The sequence below is a fragment of the Ursus arctos genome, unplaced genomic scaffold (assembly GCF_023065955.2).
Source record: "Ursus arctos isolate Adak ecotype North America unplaced genomic scaffold, UrsArc2.0 scaffold_6, whole genome shotgun sequence".
NCBI classification, from domain to species: Eukaryota; Metazoa; Chordata; class Mammalia; order Carnivora; family Ursidae; genus Ursus; species Ursus arctos.
The window spans coordinates 68,314,154-68,332,427 of record NW_026623078.1 but is presented as its reverse complement, the minus strand read 5'-3'; the positions used below and the strand labels follow the sequence as shown (position 1 = coordinate 68,332,427).

General features: G+C 33.8%; 1 protein-coding gene across 2 annotated transcripts in view; it reads right to left on the bottom strand.

The window, feature by feature from the left end:
- MTBP (MDM2 binding protein) overlaps positions 1 to 18,274 on the bottom strand; it is a 77,924-nt gene that overhangs the window by 40,602 nt on the left and 19,048 nt on the right. The window contains exons 8-11 of one of the 2 annotated variants that reach the window (XM_026495501.4): positions 17,585 to 17,719; positions 15,570 to 15,664; positions 14,700 to 14,772; positions 9,068 to 9,185 (exon numbers count right to left, since the gene is read on the bottom strand). In XM_026495501.4, coding sequence (XP_026351286.1) covers positions 9,068 to 9,185; positions 14,700 to 14,772; positions 15,570 to 15,664; positions 17,585 to 17,719 — 421 coding nt within the window. The remainder of the gene's footprint in view (positions 1 to 9,067; positions 9,186 to 14,699; positions 14,773 to 15,569; positions 15,665 to 17,584; positions 17,720 to 18,274) is intronic. The other variant, XM_048212592.2, reaches the window with a different exon arrangement.

Below are 18,274 nucleotides of genomic sequence, written 5' to 3'. Positions count from 1 at the left end.
AGAGAGAGAGAGACAGCACACACCAGGAGGAGCGGCAGAAGGAGAGAGCGAGAATCTCAAGTGGACCCCCGCTGAGTGAGGAGCTCCATCTCATGACCCTGAGATCATGATCAAAGTAGAAATCAAGAGTCAGACACTTAACAGACTTGAGGCACCCAGGTGCCCCTACATATTTTCCTCAGTTATTTTTACACTATCAACTTTTAAGAGATTGATTGGTTTGCATGCCCTCTCTCCACCAAACCAAACATCTATTTTGGATCTTTTATACAGGTAAAATGAGAGAGGAAGAAACTACAATTGCCCTTCAATTGTATCAAATATTATAAATAATACATAAACTATAACAAAGAGATAGATCATTATTAGTTTCATTAGCAAACAAAATTCTGGTAAAATAAAAATAAAGTCATATTTCATACCAGTAAGTTTTCAGTGGTTCTTAAAATCCTGTAACACCCCCTCTTTTTAAAACAGTTTAACAATATAAAATACAAGATAATATTAATATAAAGAGGCAATAATATTCCATATGCTATAATGAAAAATATCTCAGGATGATGAGGGTAGTAAGATATTCTGGTTAAGTAGATCTTCTGACTTACTGACAAATATTATATATATATATATGTGTGTGTGTGTGTCTTAAGAAACAACAAAATAATATATACAATTATTTTGATAATCATGCTAAAAATGAAACAAAATAAAATCTAGTTTTCAATGTAAGCATTTTAGGAGGCTACACACTTCGAACAATATCATTGTTCAAACAATTCTAGACCCAACTTTTTGAAATGGTCCTTAGGGTCAGCTGGGGAATCATAAGGGAAAAAAAAAAAAAGTCTAGTTATATTCACCAAGCATTTTCAAAAAATGTATTGCCTAGCTTGATTTCCTACTTTATTCATCAGACTAAGCTTTGAGTGATTCAGCATAAAACTTAGCTTCATTGAGACTAGCCAAGGAAATGCCCTGGCTCAACTCTAAAAATAATCTGAAATGGTTTAAGAAATGATAGTATTGTCGAATGCTGTATGACACCTCCTACTGTGAAGATTCCAAAAATGCAGAAAAATTTATAAATTGCACCATGACTATTTTAAACAAGAAACATTAGGATCATAAACTGTATATATTTCTCTTTAGTTACAACACAGTAAAATAGACAATTTGAAAGCCACAATGAATAGAGAAACTTCAGAAGATATTTCAAGATCTTATTATAAAGAACAATGATTTCTTTATTGTTCCACAGACAGAAATTCTTTAAGACTGGACAGAATAACAAAAAGGTCTGCAGAGTTTACAAAATGTCTACCTTCATCACCAACTGTGATTCAAACAAGTTTGCGAGATACACTAAATAAGTATTACTATCCTGATTTTCTAGCCGAGGAATTAAAAGCCTAAAATAGCGATTCTTCTTTTTCTTTTCTTTTTTCTCTTTCTTTCTTTTTTTCTTTCTTTCTCTCTCTTTCTCTCTCTCTCTCTCGTGCTTTTTTGCCTCAGAGCATCTGAAGGTCTTTCTCTTCTGTAACAGTGGCTCTCTAGCCTAGGGTTGAAAAGAGCACATATAGGGCAGAAGTTCTTAATACTGGATGCACTTGAAACACTGGGGCCTGGTTTCCTCCCCAGAGATTTGTATTTACCTGTTCTCAGGTAGGGCCCTGTTGGACGTTCTCCCTTTTTGATTTTCCTTCCTTCCTGCCTTCCCTCCCTGCCTGTCTCCTTCCTTCCTTCTCTTTCTCTCTCTCACAAAAAGTTTTAATGAGATATAATTTATACAGATGTATACACATATGTCAAAGTATAAATGTGATTAATTTAAGGCAATTATATAATTATGCGTCCATCACTATAATCCAGTTTTGGAAAACATCCATTATCTCTCTTCAGTCAATCTCCCCTCCTATTCCTGGCCTCAAGCAACCACTGATCTGCTTTCTGGTCCTTTAGCTTTTTATAGAAATTCCATATGAAGTTAACCATATTTAGGTACACCCAAAACTTTTCATGCCTCAATATGTTGAGCAATATTCCACTGTATGGACAAAACAAACTGTGTTTATCTATTCACCAGCTGATGGATGTTTGCATAGTTTCCAATTCTTAGCTACTATAAATATGGCTTTTATTAACAGTTTCTTGCAAGTGTTTATGTGAACATATGTTCTCATTTCTCCTGGATAAATAGCTAGGAATGGAAATACTGGGTTGCATAGTTAAGTGTAAACTTAACTGCCACACTGTTTTCCAGAGTATCTATGCCATTTTACACCATCCCCAGCAATGTGTGAGATTTGCAGTTTCTTCACATCCTCATCAGCATTTGATAGTCACTGTTTTTAATAACAGCCATCCTGGTAAGTGTATTATAGAATCGCATTGTGGTTCTAATTTGCATTTCCCAAAAGACTAATGATGTTGAGCATCTTTCATGCGCTTTATTAGCTATTCATGTATCTTTAATGAAATATCTATTCAAGTCTCTTACCTACTATTAATTGGGTTGTCTCCTTACTATTGAGTTGTAAGAATTTTTTTTAATGTATCTGTCTACTGTCGGACATGACTGGAAATGTTTTCTCTTAGTAACCTTTAAAAATTTTTTTCTAGAGCTTCTGGGTGGCTCTGTAGGTTAAGCGTCCAATCTTGATTTCAGCTCAGATCATGATCTCAGGGTCCTGGGATCAAGCCCCACATCAGGCTCCACGCTCAGCAAGGAGTCTGCTTGTCCCCTTCTCTCTGCCCCTCCCCCTGCTCGTGCACACATGAGCTCTCTCTAAAATAAACAAATCTTAAAAAAAATAAAATTAAAAAAATTGGTAATTTTTCTTAGTGTTTTTCAAAAATTAGACATTTTTAGTTTTGGTGAATTTGTAGATTTTTTTTTCTTTTTATAGATCCTTTCGGTAAATTTATTTTCTTTCAGAAGTTTTATAGTTTTAATGCTTACATTTACTTATATAATCCATTTAGAGTTAATTTTTATATAAAAATCTTATGTATATATTTTACATATGGATATCCAGTTCTTTCAGCATTGTGTTAAAGAGACTCTCTTTTTTCCATTGGCATCTTTATTTCTATTTTGTTCCACTGATGCATGTATATTCTTAACTCAATACCACACTGTCTTGAATACTGTGGCTTTATAGTTGAGAAGTTGTGAATCAGGTAGTGTAAGTTCCCAAAAGTTGTTCTTCCTTTTCAAAACTGGCCATTCCAGGTCCTTTGCAATTCCATATAAACCTAGTATCAGTTCGTCAATTTCTACGAAAAGTCCTCTTGGGATTTTGTTAGAGATTGAATTAAACCTATGGGTGGATTTGGAGGGAAGTACCATCTTAATAATATTGAGTTTTCCAAATCACAAACATGCTGTCTCCCCATTTACTTATATCTTCTTTAATTATCTCAGTAAGTTTTATAATTTTCAGTGTACATATCTTGCACTTCTTTTGTTAGATGTAGTCCTCAGTATTTTATGCATTAACTTCTGATCTAATTCCTTCCTTCTACTTAACTTGGAATTACTCTTCTAGCTTCTTGAGGTTGATGTTTGGATTACTGATTTTAGATCTTTCTTCCATGATAAGCATTTATGATCTTCTTAGTACTGCCTTAGATGTTTTCCATAATTTGACATGTTTTGGTTTTATTGTCAGTTAAAAACATTTTCTAATTTCCCCTTTGGTTTCTTCTTTGACCTACAGGTTATTTAGAAGTGTGTTATTTAATTTCCAAATATTTAAAGTATTCCTCACATTTGTGTTGCTGATTTCTAATTTAATTCTACTGTAATTGAAGAACACACTGGGCATTATTTCTACCCTTTTAAATTTATTAGCCTCATTTAATGGCCTAACATATATATGGTCTATCCTGAGGAATGTTTCATATGTGCTTGAAGAGAACGAGGATGCTGTTGAATGGTGTATCCAATAAAAGTTAGTACAGTAAAGTTGGTTGATAATGTTCATTACTGAATTCCTACTACCTAGAAGAATGCCCTGAACCCAGTAGGCAAACAAAAAATATTTGCTGATTAAAAGATTACTTTGTCTTGGCCACTGAAGTCTCTTTCAAAATCTTTATCTGAGTCCTTTACCTTTCTCAAGGTTGAATTTATAGATCAGTTACACAGTGTCATTTTAACCTTATTAGTTTTAGCTCACTATTTGAAACCTTGTTATCACACTGATTTGAGAATAAAGCACATGCTTCATCAATTCAAAACATTTCATTAGCCCTTATTAATCTAGTCTCTTGAAAACTATTTTTATTAGAAGACTTGTCAACAAAACAGTAACTTTTTTCAAGAGTACCTTTAAAACATTTCCTTTCAAAAGAATTCCAATTTAAAAAATGAGGCAACAATAGGACTCAAGATTGTAAAATTATCATGGATAGTTTGTAGATGCATTCGGACTTGGGGTGAAAATTCTGACTTCACCCTCTGATATTAGAGAAGTTTGTTGATTTCTCTATACTTTAGCTTATTCATTTGTAATATACAGTTAGGCAATGATCAACATCCAATTTTCTGACAATTCTGTAAAACTTCTTTGTGAACATATGGTAAGCCAGGCACTTTTCATTATACAACTGGCTTTTCAGTACAAGTTTTAAATATAGAAGTCTTTCTTCAGAGTAATTGGGTTTAGCTCAGTTGCATTTGTTCACATAGTTCTTTTGCATTTTTCCTAGTATTATAATACTTTCCGGGTATTTCACTGAAAATCACTGTTAAAAATCATTCTTCAGCTATGCTTAATTTAATCATAATTCAAATGGGACATTGTTTTTCTATTTTAGGTCAAACCATATGAAACTGCTGATACTTAATTTTTGATATACAAATAAGCAATACCATATGGTCCAAACTAATACATATGTATATATTTTATTTCTTCAGCGATGATTTGTTAAACCTAAGGAAGTGATAAAAACTGGGGCACAAATTTTGATTCACACTGCACAGATGGAATCCATTCAAAATCTTTTTACTTTTCCAGACAACAGTTATTACTACCTGGAAATATATATTTCATGTATTACTTAACAACTATTTCTGAGTACCTACTAAGTATCTGGTACTGTTCCAGGCACTGAAAATAAAGAAATGAATAAAAGTAAAAAATTCTATCTTGTCTCTTCTCCGAGTGAGAGAAAAAGACACACACTTGGTATATTAGATAGTTATAAGTACTAAAGAGAAAAAACAAAGCTGGGGAAAAGGATATAATGTCAGGAGAAGAGTCTATTTGCAATTTTAGATGGAATGGCAAATTAGGTCCTGAATGAGAAAATGACTGGAGTAAAGGCCCGTCAAAACTGAGAGACCTAACCATATGGGTTTCTGGGGTAAAATCTAAACCCATTATCTTCACTGTCACGTAAGCTTTCTCAGGACATGGACTGTGTTCTACTTACTGCTAGTCCAGCATGTGTAACGGTGCCTACTGTACTGTAGATAACATAAAAATATCTGCTGAAAAACTGAATAATTAATGCAAAACTTATATTTATATAAATATGTACAAGTGCTTACACGCACACCCCAAATTGTTGTTTTTACCACAAATCTTAGCATAATAGTCTTTCCACTTCTAACTTTCTTCAAGATGCTATATCTTGTGGATTTATAGTCAGTTGCTTCTGAAAACAATGTTATAATTAAGACTTATAATGACTTCTCAATATCTACTTTCTATTACAGTTCAAATTCCAGGAAAGGAGGAGCCAAGTCTAATTGCTAATCTCCAGATTATCGTACCTTGCCTGATACACAATATCTACTCAATCCCTCCCCAAAAAATGAATGGAAGGAATGACTGACTGAAGGAATGAATGAATGAATAACAAGGTCATAAAGGATTAAAATCAGAGAACAGTTTAAGGAAATGGTATAAAGTTTAGCTTGGAGGACAGGGGACAAGGAGGGCCAATAAAGGAGCACAGCTGGACATAATGCAGTAGTTATGGGAAATAGAATGTTGATTTAAGAGGCTGATCTGACAGTTGATACCTTATCTGGAATAGTGAGAGAGGCTACTGGTAGTGGCACTATGACTGGGATATGATGTTTTCCTAAGTAAGAGCTATTAAGACTTTATACTAGCTAAAACTTGGCTCCTCTTTTACAAAAGGAGTTCTGTCAAATGAGATAAAGAATTTCCCCTACAGAGAGGGCTATGGGTAGAATAGAACGTAATAATCAACTGTTCAATTAGATTGTTTCTACTTCTAAGATAAAAAAAAAATTCTACAAATTGTCAGCTTAATCAGCACTTAATGATACAGCCTAATCAGTAATCAACAATCTGGCTTTGAAGATTGTCATGTGACGTATGTCTTATTATTCAGAAGTTACCAATATTAATCTCCAAGTTTCAAGAGGTGATAATTTAAAGAAATCAAATCAAGCCACATACTAAGGTATTTTCTTAAAGTTGCAATAAAAATCATGAAAAAAAAAAAACCCACTTAAGAATAAATTCTAAATCAATAAATTACCTTAGAAAAAGTTACAAAGGAAAAATTAGTATACTCACCAGAATATACTCAAATTTAGTTAGGAGATATTAATATTCAACTCATATTAATAAGCCTTAAACATGTGTAATGTTGAGAAATGGATAAATATTATCCTATGATTTCATGTAAAGTAAGTGAAATTGACTCTACTTCTTTCTAATAAATCTATTTGATTTTGTTTTAGCATTTGCCAAAATCACCATGTATACATCTATTCCCGGGGAGGAGCTGAGAAGGGTCAAAGCTGCACTTCTTTATGCACTAATACAGTGCAACAAGCTATTTTAACAATATCTGTTTCTCCAGGAAGCTGTTCTGAATTCTTGGGACTATGTTAGGTCATACACTCTAGAAGTATCCTCCACTTCACCTTCACACTGTCAACTGAAGAGATTTATAGTGATTTTTCAAAGTGCCTTCATCACTGGACTATAAATTTCACAAAGAAAAGGACTGTGCAACTACTTTCTCAAGTGTAAGGACCCAGTTTGACTCCCCTTTATTTCCCACACTGTATCATGTAATAAATGATATTTTGATGTTGATGTTAATGATTATAGCTCTCTAGGGTCTTCCAACTACTATTTATTAAATCATTTCCTAACTTTTCTTCCACTTTTACCTTAAATTCAGGCATTTCTGAAGATCCTAGCCTTGGCTCTCTTCTCATGTTGTCTCTATGGTTTTGTTCAATCACACCTAAGGCTTCAACTATTACTTAAAGACGTCATGGCCGGCTTTTACATTGGTGGCTTCTCAGTATTCACACCCTTGTCTAATCACCTCCCCTTTGAATCTGGGCCATTCTTGCGAGTAGCTTTCAATAAAAGAATATGGCAGAAGTGACACTGGGTCAGTTCTGGGACTAAGTCTTAAAAGTCGTGGCAGCTTTGACTTTCGTACGTTTTGGAGTCTTAGGCCACCATGTAAAAATTTCAGCTAACCTGTTAGAGATCACATGAAGAAACCATGGGGCAAGGGAAAAGGCTCTGAGACTTCATGGAGAAAGAAAAATAGCTGTCCCTGCATCTCAAGCTGAGCCCAACTTCTGAACAATCCACAAGCTCAGTGCAGGCGGCTCAATGACCACTGGTGAGAATGGCAGAAGAATCGCCCAGCTGTACCCAGGCCAAATTGCAAAACTGTGAGCAAATAAAAGGATCTGCTCTTTGAAGCCACCTAGTCTTAGGCTGATTGGTTATAAAATAGATGAAACAGCTGGTAAACTCAAAATCTAAACCTCTAACCCTGACAATTCTCTGGGGATAACAGACCTAATTTCAAACTCTAAATTTAAATTTCCATATAGATAACATCTCCATTTCAAATTCAACATTTGCTAAAATGGATTTCAGTATCTCACCTATATAATACTGTGTAAGCTGCTGATTTTAAATTTGTATTCCTCAGGATTCTATGGCTCTGGAGTATTTCTAGAGATTTCTTCTAGAACAATCCAGGTGGACATGTTTCAATTCCAGTTCTTAGTCCCATCATATCATGGGTCACGAAAACTAACTACAAGCTCAAAAATAATTTAAACAAATTACTGTCCAATTAAAAAAACACTTATATATAAGCAAAGTATGAAGAAACACTCTTTAGCTATATGACTTTGGGCAAGTAACTAACATTTTGAGCTGTAATTACCTCATTAAATACTGAAGTTTGGATATAAATGATCTGTTTTTATAACAGAAATTAAGCTTTCATTTTTATAATGACATTTTGAATGTAATAAATTATTAGAGGCAATAGTTAAGAGCATAGAGCCTGGGTTCAAATCCTTGGAGAAGTTACAGAGCTATTAACTGTTAGAGCCAGGATTTTAACCAAGATTCTGCCAATTAATAGTTCTGTAACTTCTCCAAGCCCCAATTTCCTAGTCTGTTAAATGGATATAAAAATAAGTTTAAAGAGTTATTATAAGAAATAAATGAGCCAATATTTCTAAAGTACGTAGAATACTGCATAATATATAATTGTTAAATAACTTCTAATTTAATCACAAGTGTGTTTTTTTAGGTACCTACCATATAATAAATTAACCACTTTTTTTTTTTTTAAGATTTTATTTATTTATTTGTCAGAGAGAGAGCACGCACACGAGCAGGGGCAGAGGCAGAGGGAGAAGCAGACTCTGCGCAGAGCAGGAAGCCTAACTCGGGACTTGATCCTAGGACACTGGGATCATGACCTGAGCCGAAGGCAGACTCTTAACCAACTGAGACACCCAGGCACCCCTAACCACTTTATTTGCATAAATTTCATTCTTGAAATGTCTCGAAGAAACCCATGTTCAATATAATTAGCTATCTACTTAACCAAATCTTCTGCCTTTAGAACACTGATTTTTTAATGAATAAGGTAGCATACATTTTGTTGTTACTAACAGTAGCTTATTAAGAGATAATAAAAAATCTTAAAATGGTGTGGGTTCATTTTAATCAGTAGTAATAAACATTATTTTCTCACCAAGAATGTCATCTCCTTTCATAAAACAACTTAAAGATTTACTACTTACCACTGATTGTCTTAGGCTTTTTAGCTATGTATTCTCTCCATTTTTTTGAACTGAGCTGGCTGGGAGGTGGAATAAGTATGTTACTAATAGTACACGGCAATACGAAAAGAGCACCAACCTGGATAAAACAGAACATATTTTTAGTGACTGCACACTGAGATTAATTCTTAAATAGTGTTACCTGACAATTTTCCACTTGCATTCACCTATATAACATGTACTTTGTAATGCTCTCTCAGAAGCCCACTGGAAAAACAAAAACAATGCCCAAACTGTCAGGAAAAAAAAGTCAAAAACCAGAAAAAGGTAGTCAAACAGAGGCTCCCTTTTCCACTAAGTTATAGATCTCCGAAAACCTTGTTATTCACAGTATTTGCTTCAAGTCCAGGTTGTAGTGTCATTTCTTCATATACCTGCAAACCAGTGAGAGACTGGGAACAGCATCATCAAAAGATTTGTCATACTTAGCCATAATTTTATAACCTTTTGACTAGATGGATTATTGTTCTGGTTTCAAAATTACAGTACATCTGTAGGTAATTTCAAAACTTCTGTTCCTAGAAATCAGAGATTTAATCCTAATAAGGTATAAAATGCAAAGAAACCATGAATTATATGCCAGAAAATATACAGCAGCTTCTGACTGATTTATGAGAAAACTCAGCTTATTCACCTTTGCCTTCCCCAGGCTGGGCATACAGATGTTTATTAAGTATTTGTTCTCCCAAAGCCAGCATATTATATTTAGGCAAATCTCAATTTGATTAGGTACTGAATAAAACAAACTCTACTCTGTAAGCTACATTTTGCCTGTTATTTTAGAAATATAAGCTATAACAATCAGCAAATCCCAATAAATATCATTTTTTTTAACTCTGAGGAAATTAAACTAAGATATCTTATAGATCTCAAATCTAATGAAAAATCACTTTTAATCATCCTTTGTAGATGGATGAGTCTCAACGACATATATGATACTAAGTGAATACTTTAATGTATTCGTTTTACTGCTATTTATTATCTTATGTATTCTTAGATATACAAATAAGTATATTAGGAGCAAAAAAGGGAGAATTAAATGTTTATTTGTATTATTATAGCCATGACTTTTTAAAATTCTAAGTCAAATATATTTCACATAATTATTAGACACTAAAAATAAAAAATATTAGCAATAGAAAATAATCACTAACTATAAAAAGATCTATATTTAACTTTGAAACAGGAAATCCTAGTTCTTCATACTTGCATAAATAAGGCTTTGTAGCGCAAAATGCATAACAAAAGTGTTTAGTCCAAAGGATAGACAAAGCTGTGAGTATGCTAGATCAGGGCCCATTTATAACTTAATTACATAATTATTATATTAAAGCTTAACAAATTAGAGATGCTAAATGCGTTCAATGCCCAACTTAAAGCCTGATATTATAAATATGTCCTATCCAGGCAAAGAAGTAGCCAAATGTTTGAGACAACTTATTCTTGAATAAACATTTAGAACAAATATGAAAATAAACATTTCTAAATCCTTTAAGCTACAATTTCCTACAAAATACATTTATGTCAATTGTTTGTAATTGTTCATAACAAACTTGGATTCTGATACCTTGTTCTCACTCATGCACTAATCATAAGATACATTCTGAGACTTGAGGATGGTGCTTCTAGGTTATCACTCTATTTCCAGAATTTAAAAACCAAATACCATTTCAAAACCTTGATTCGTTCTTTTCAGTAGGCACCACCAGAACAAACAGGTGCTAAGGCAACCACAATTCTAACCTTGCAAATTCTCTTCTAAAAAAAATATTTCCTGGGGTGCTTGGATGACTCGGTCGGTTAAACAGCCGACTCTTGATTTTGCTCGGGTCATGATCTTAAGGTTGTGAGACCGAGCCCTGTACCAGGCTCCATGCTGGGTGTGGAGCCTGCTTAAGAATCTCTCTCTCCCTCTCCCTCTGCCTCTCCTACCAGTACCACCCCCACCCCTGCTCCTCTCTCAAAAGATTTAAAAATAAATAAATAAAACAAAATAAAAAATATTTCCTGGTCATACGATTAGTAGATATCATGATTCCTTAACAATCCTCTTATTTTTTACTAATTTAATAAAATAAGCTTCAACTATAAAAGGTTTTTATTTTTATTCTGGGGCTAATCAAACTTGTTTTTTTAAAGTCAGAAGTTGACTTAAGAGCATATAAATCACTAAAATTTAAGTACTATAAAAGCTTCCTAAGAAGGGGCCTTGTCCATTTTATTCTCTCCAGTATCTGAAACAAGCCCCTAGCACAAGCAGGCAGTCTCTGTCCCGGCCCGCCACACAAAATTGCTGAATAAATAAATGAAAACCAAGTTACAAAGCATTAGAATTATTTCAAAGAATGAGCATGCATACCAAAAGTACTTTTTTCAAAAATGTAAAAGACTAATTATGACCCAGTATAAAAGGAAAATACAGTGCTTCACATTCAGAGATATGTTAGCTAAATTTTGTTTCCAAAAATTGTCCCTTTTGCTGCATTAAAGTAGGAACATCTATACAAAGTCCCATCATTTATTTGTCCCTTACTGATAAAGAACTAATGTATTTTTAAAGATTTTATTTATTTATTTTAGAGAGAAAGAGATAGGGAGAGAGCACGAAAGCAGTGGTAGGATGCAGAGGGAAAGGGAGAAAGAGAATCCCAAGCAGACTCTGTGCTGAGCATAGAACCCAACGCGGGACTTGATCTCACGACCCTGAAAACATGATCTGAGCTGAAATCAAGAGTCGGACACTCAACCGATGAGTCACCCAGGTACAAGAATACTCTAATATTTTATAGTCGTTGTCCAAGAAGCAATAAAAATGACAATCTAATATACCAAATTTAAAACAAAATAACTGAAAATATGATATAAATATCAATAGTTTAGTTTGCTTCTAGTATTAGTGTTGCTTATCTTCAATAATGAGCTGCATTAAGGATTATTTTATACCTGTATTAAACAAATTACAGGTATGTGTCTGATTTTTACTTGAAAAATAACCTATAAAATTAATTCCTAAAAATTTCATCTTATCTTCAAAATATCTAGAGGATATTTATAGCTTTACACCTCTCAGAAAAATATTTCACATATGCGTGTCTATCATTTGGGCCAGATAAACTTCAAAGACATTAAAACTAGTTACCAACCATCGTTTATATCATACTTCACAGTTTATAAAATATATTCCAATTTGGTTTTCATTGCAACTTTTGAAACAGGCAAAAGAGGGATCATTACTTACAGTTTACAATTTAAAAAGCTATAAGCCAGTGAGTGGTAGAGCGAGGACTTAAATCCAATTTTCTAAAGTACATATACTCTTACTTGAGACTTTCTATTCTGCCATACTCCTCCCTTCCCCTATTTGAAAACATTGGTTAAATGATTAATAATAAATGACATTCTCATTTTTTAGAATGAAGAGGCCCCCCAAAATTAGGTGAACTAGATAAGGTAATACAGAGAACTATTTAGTTACTTGGGTTAAAATAGAAACAAAATTTTTTTTAAATTCTTCGTGATTTTTTTCTTTTTGTCTTTTTTCTTTTTTTTGTTTATTATACAACTTTGCAAGATTTCTATGTGCATATTTTTATAGAGATGCATGATCTTATTAATTTGTTTAAAGTAGGTCTACCTTATTACTCTATTGCTTGTTTTCTTCATAGTTCTTTTTTTTGCAGGGGTGGCGGTGAGAGAGAGGGAGTGTGAGGGGTGGGGGTGAGGGAGAGGGAAAGAGAATTTTAAGGAGTTTCCACACTCAGTGTAGAGCCCCACAGGGGGGCTGGATCTTATGATCCTGAGATCACGACATGAGCCAAAATCAAGAGCCGGCTACCTAATTGACTGAGCCACCCAGGCTCCCCTCTTCAAATGTAAGTTTTCCCACCTTTTCCTTTTCCCACCAAAATGTAAGTTCCATGAAGATAGTCTTCATCTGTGCAATCCATCACTGGATCCCTAACATCTAGCACAGTGTCTAGCACATAACATGATACATGTTGGATAAATAAGAAAAGATAAATTTTTTCAGTTGCGTATTAAGTATTCTTTAGAGGATGAAAACACAGGCTAATATTATACTTCAGGCTGTTCCTTCAAAGGCTACTTCATCAAATAAACACTTAAGCACAATATTCAAAAATTAATTTTATGGAAAAAGAGGCTGAAAGTCAAAATTTTAAGATTTATTTATTTGAGACAGAGAGAGAGAACACTCAAGTGGGGGAGGGGCAGAGGGATGGGGGAAAGAGAATCTTAAGCCCCAGAGTGGAGTCCAATGTGGGGCTCCATCTCACCACCCTGAGATCATGACCTGAGCCAAAACTGAGATGCAGATGCATAACCCTGAAAGTCGAAATTTTAAATTATCTATAGTCAAGTATCTTACGGCCAAAATCACATTTCTTTTACTGTATCAATTTTCTAAGGGAATTGTTATAACCAGTATTTGACTATAGTGCCATGGGGAAACTATAACTATCATAATCATTTTCCACTCTATAGAATTGTTTGATACAGTTTATTTGTTGTTAAAACAGTAACATGTTAAGTAAATACTGCCAATAAATATTCTGTATAATTAAAAATTGTTTTCATAGAAACACAGTAGTTAAATAACCAGAAAGAAAAGCAAACTTTCAGTTTCTCCTATTAAAAACTATACTTGAGGGGCGCCTGGGTGGCACAGTCGTTAAGCGTCTGCCTTCGGCTCAGGGCGTGGTCCCAGCATTCTGGGATCGAGCCCCACATAAGGCTCCTCTGCTAGGAGCCTGCTTCTTCCTCTCCCACTCCCCCTGCTTGTGTTCCCTCACTCGCTGGCTGTCTCTGTGAAATAAATAAATAAAATCTTTAAAAAAAAAAAAATAAAAAATAAAAAAATAAAAACTATACTTGACTTTAAATAGATGACTTGAATATATAAAACTACTGAAATAGCCACAAATCTCATAAACATCACCAGAATTAAGACAGAAAAACTGAGGGATGCCTGGGTGGCTCAGTCGGATGCCTTCCACTCAGGTTATCATCCCAGGGTCCTGAGATGGAGTCCCCCATCAGGCTCCTTGCTCAGCGGGGAGCCTGCTTCTCCCTCTGCTTGCCACTCCCCCTGCTTGTGCTCTCTCATTCTCTCTCTCTCTGACAAATCTTAAAAGAAGAGAAAAACTGAAAACTTAGAAATGATAATACAGTGAGGCTTTAGATGTTTTTCTCACTTCCACCCACCTGTCCTACCATGAAAAAGATAATGCAAGCATACGAGTATCTTCTCACATAACTGAAATCAGATGTTGAAGGAGATTAACAATAAGAATCTAACATGTTTTCAAATTTTAAAACTAACAAAATTACCAGTCATAAAGCTTATTTTTGAAAATCTCTTCTAAAAACTTAACATCATTTCATGTCTGCAGAGGACTTTGGTGTTATTATGGGAAGTTCAAAGTATCTTAATACCAATTAGGACCAAAATCCTTTGTTATATTAAAGAAGCAAAATAATTATGCAAAAACAGATTAACAAACTGTATTTCCTTTCCTCACCCACCCTTAAATGTTAAGTTATAAACAAAACAAAACAAAACAAAAACCTATACCTTGCCATTCAGAGAAGAAATCTGCTCCAACAACAACATGGAATTTTGTTTGGTATTGTTTTTTGTCAACCCTCTGCACTCAGGAGTTAAAGAAATGATGGGATGGTAACCGTGAAACAATACTACTCCCTAAAACAAGTTTGGTCCACTAACTCACAAGGTGCTTAGATTAATTCATTAAAAATTTTAACTGTAGGAACTCACAATTGCTCCTTTCCTTAAGGATAATTATTTTGCTAATGCTGAAAATATACCAAGAAAAAAGTGCTTCTATGAAGAGCATCCCTATAAATTATCAGAAAAAAAGATTTGTAAAAACTATAGTTTCTACACAAAAATTTAAGAACAACATGCTAGTGTTCCATTTCCAGGCAACAATTTCTTTTTATACAAAATGTTCTGTTCTTAGGTATATTTCTAAAAATCCTTTTCTTAAAAGAGTCTAAAATATGTTGAATACCTGCAGATATACGACAGCACTTGCATTGACTTAAGTATGTAAAAAGATACAGTGGACTGTGCTTACATATCCATCTTGCCCATGGCAAGAGAAACACCTGCACGTCAGGAGTACATAAATTACTCTCTTTTTCTCCACATATTCCTAACATTTCTTCATCCTCCCTACCCGTTAGCTATGAGTAGCAATACCAGAAAGTCTTCTGCCTATTGTAGAAGCATATAGTACTTGATGGAGGATTTTTTCCTTTTGAAAGTTGTAGAACTTGTCTTAAAGCCATGGCAATGAAAAATATACTGAATATTATTAAAGAAAAAAACCCCAGCATGGCCAAATATCTAAATGTGAAGGAAACATTCTACCTGACATAGAAAATGTAATCTAAAATGAACATGTAAAAAAAAGGATACAACTCAAATTCAATGTCCGACATATAGCAGGAGGGTAGATCTGATAATTTTATCATTTGCACAAATTCTAAAGCAGGGCCATAATAATGGAAAACCTAGAAAAGAAATAAGATTATAGAATACTTTAAATTCTGTAAATAAAAGTGAACAAATTAGTGATTAGAGTTTAAAACTTTAAAATGGATCTTTATTTTTTAATTTTTTTAAATAATTTTTATTTTGTAACATTAGTCACCATACAGTACATCCCCAGTTTTTGATGCAATGTTCCATGATTCATTATTTGCGTATAACACCCAGTGCACCATGCAATATGGATATTTAAAAGCAGGTGTTTACACATTATGTAAGCCGAACATTTAATCCTATATAGCCGACAAGAATTTCTTCCATTTTAATTCTACCTTTCAGATTAGAGACAGACATAGAGATTTCTTAGTAACTGAAAAGAGTTTGAACAGAGGGAAAATGAGTCTGGAAAGAGGCAAGCAAAGGAAGACAATAGTTCTCAACTTTTCATGTTTATTTTCAGCAAGACAGACAAGTGACCCAAGAGGCTAGGATATTGAAGAAACAAACTTAGAGGGTTTGCAAGACTGAGAGAGAGAGAAGATTCTCCAGGATGAACTTAGATTGAGTGGTATGCTGAGATTTAAAAAAAGAAAAAAAAAAATCCTTGAAAGAAATGCTGAAGAAGTTAAGAGAGGTAGTGAAGCCAAGAGTCCTAATTAACAAAGACAGCTCCACTCAGAGAAATAAAATTGCAGTATTTCTTTGGGCAGAGTCTAAAACTAAGCTAACAGTAAGCTAGTGAAGGAGGACAGATATTTTAGAAGTTGAGGCTACAATACTTCACAAGAAGGGCGAAGAAAAGCAAACACATCTTGAGAGGACTACCCAAAGTTTTAAACTTGCAGAAAGCTGAGTAATTTCACCGTATATAATTATGTGTATATGTACACATAAATACACACATTTATAAAGTATATGTATATACGGAGAGAGAGAGAGAGAGAGAGAGAGAGAGACTGTACCCTAAGATTCCTGTCAACCGCAGCAAAATTTAAATACATTATTCATACTTGAACGGTGTACTACGAAAGAAGAGACATTGAGGTCATCAATCTTATAATCTTTAGAAAAGAATATGATATTCCTGTGAAAGATGGCCACAATAGGTTACTTAAAAGTAAGTAATTCTGAACAACTACTGGGAAATGTGTTCACATCAGAAATATGCCCTTTCTTGTACTATCCTTTGATCAGAAAATATCACCCATCGATCTGACATCCTTGTAACTTCAATGACTATTGTTTGGCACATTCTTGAATTGGGTCTTTTAAAGTGAATTTCTAAAGGACTTTTATATATATATACCTCTTCTTATGTTATTTTTTCCAATGTAAAAAAAAAAGGCAACTAACTAAGCCCTTTTAAATTGTTATATTTCATAAATATTTGCATTTTAAGAATGAATCTATGGAGATATGCGACACGAAATAATACTTCTTAAACTGTGAATGAAGCAAATATCAGGTACTCTAATCCCTTTCCTCATTTAACCTTCGTAATAACTTTGTAAGGTAAGTGTGTTACTGTCTTCATTTCACAAATGAGTTAATCAATCTACCCAGGTTCAACACCTTATAGGTGCAGAGCCAGGTTTCAAACCCAGGGTCTACCTAACATCAAAGCCTGTTCTCTTTCCAGTGTATCATACGCCTTCCAAACCAAGTCTCAGAAAGGTCCCATAGCAAAGTCCTCACCAAAGGAAGTTTCAGGTCTATACTGACCTAAAGCTAGGATCATTCCATTTTAAAAATAATGATAGTTTTGCCAACATTCAATGCTGATAACATAGTATAATTAAAGCACTTAATTATTACAAAAATTATGTCAGTGACCACATTTAAGCACATATATTAGAAACGTTAATTTCAAGATTCAAACATATCTTGTAAGAACAAATATATGCATGAATGGATGATTGCAAAATGGATTAAACATAGATTACCTTTGGTAAAATATTCTTATCCTTTGATGATATTACCTTTTTGGCAAGAAGGCAAGGATTTAAATTAGATGTACTAAAATTCTTAGGTGTGACTCCCTTTAAACAAAATTCAGGAAAACTAATTTCAAATCCAAACTGAAAAGAAAAGAACACAGTTATAAATACCATGAATAAACTTACAAAGACCAACACATCTTATTGCAATGTAAAAGTTGCAAAGAAAACCACATGGAAATATATTTTTGATTCCTCAACTCAAAATGTGGTTCTTGCATTATACACACGTCCTTCCTGTTTTAACTTACATATGGATCTTTTCATGAAAAGCTCTCCTTGGCCCTATACCAGCCCACAAGAGTGTATGAAGCCCATTCCCTGCAACCACAGAGCCAAACAATCTCCTTTACATATACTTGTTCAATATCTGGCTTCCTATCAGTCTGCAAGTTCTGCAAAAACAGAGCTTGTCTGTGTTATTTAAACAAATTCTTAGGACAGGGCCTCACACATAGTTTGCTTTCAAAATAAGTTGTTGATGAAAAGATCAATTCCTGTAGAAGCAGTAATAGTAGGGGTATTAATAGTAATGTTAATGATACTAACATTTAATTAGTAGTTACTTTGTGCTTTACATAATTTAACCTTCATAAAAATCTATAAGATAGGAAATATTATTAATGACACCTATCT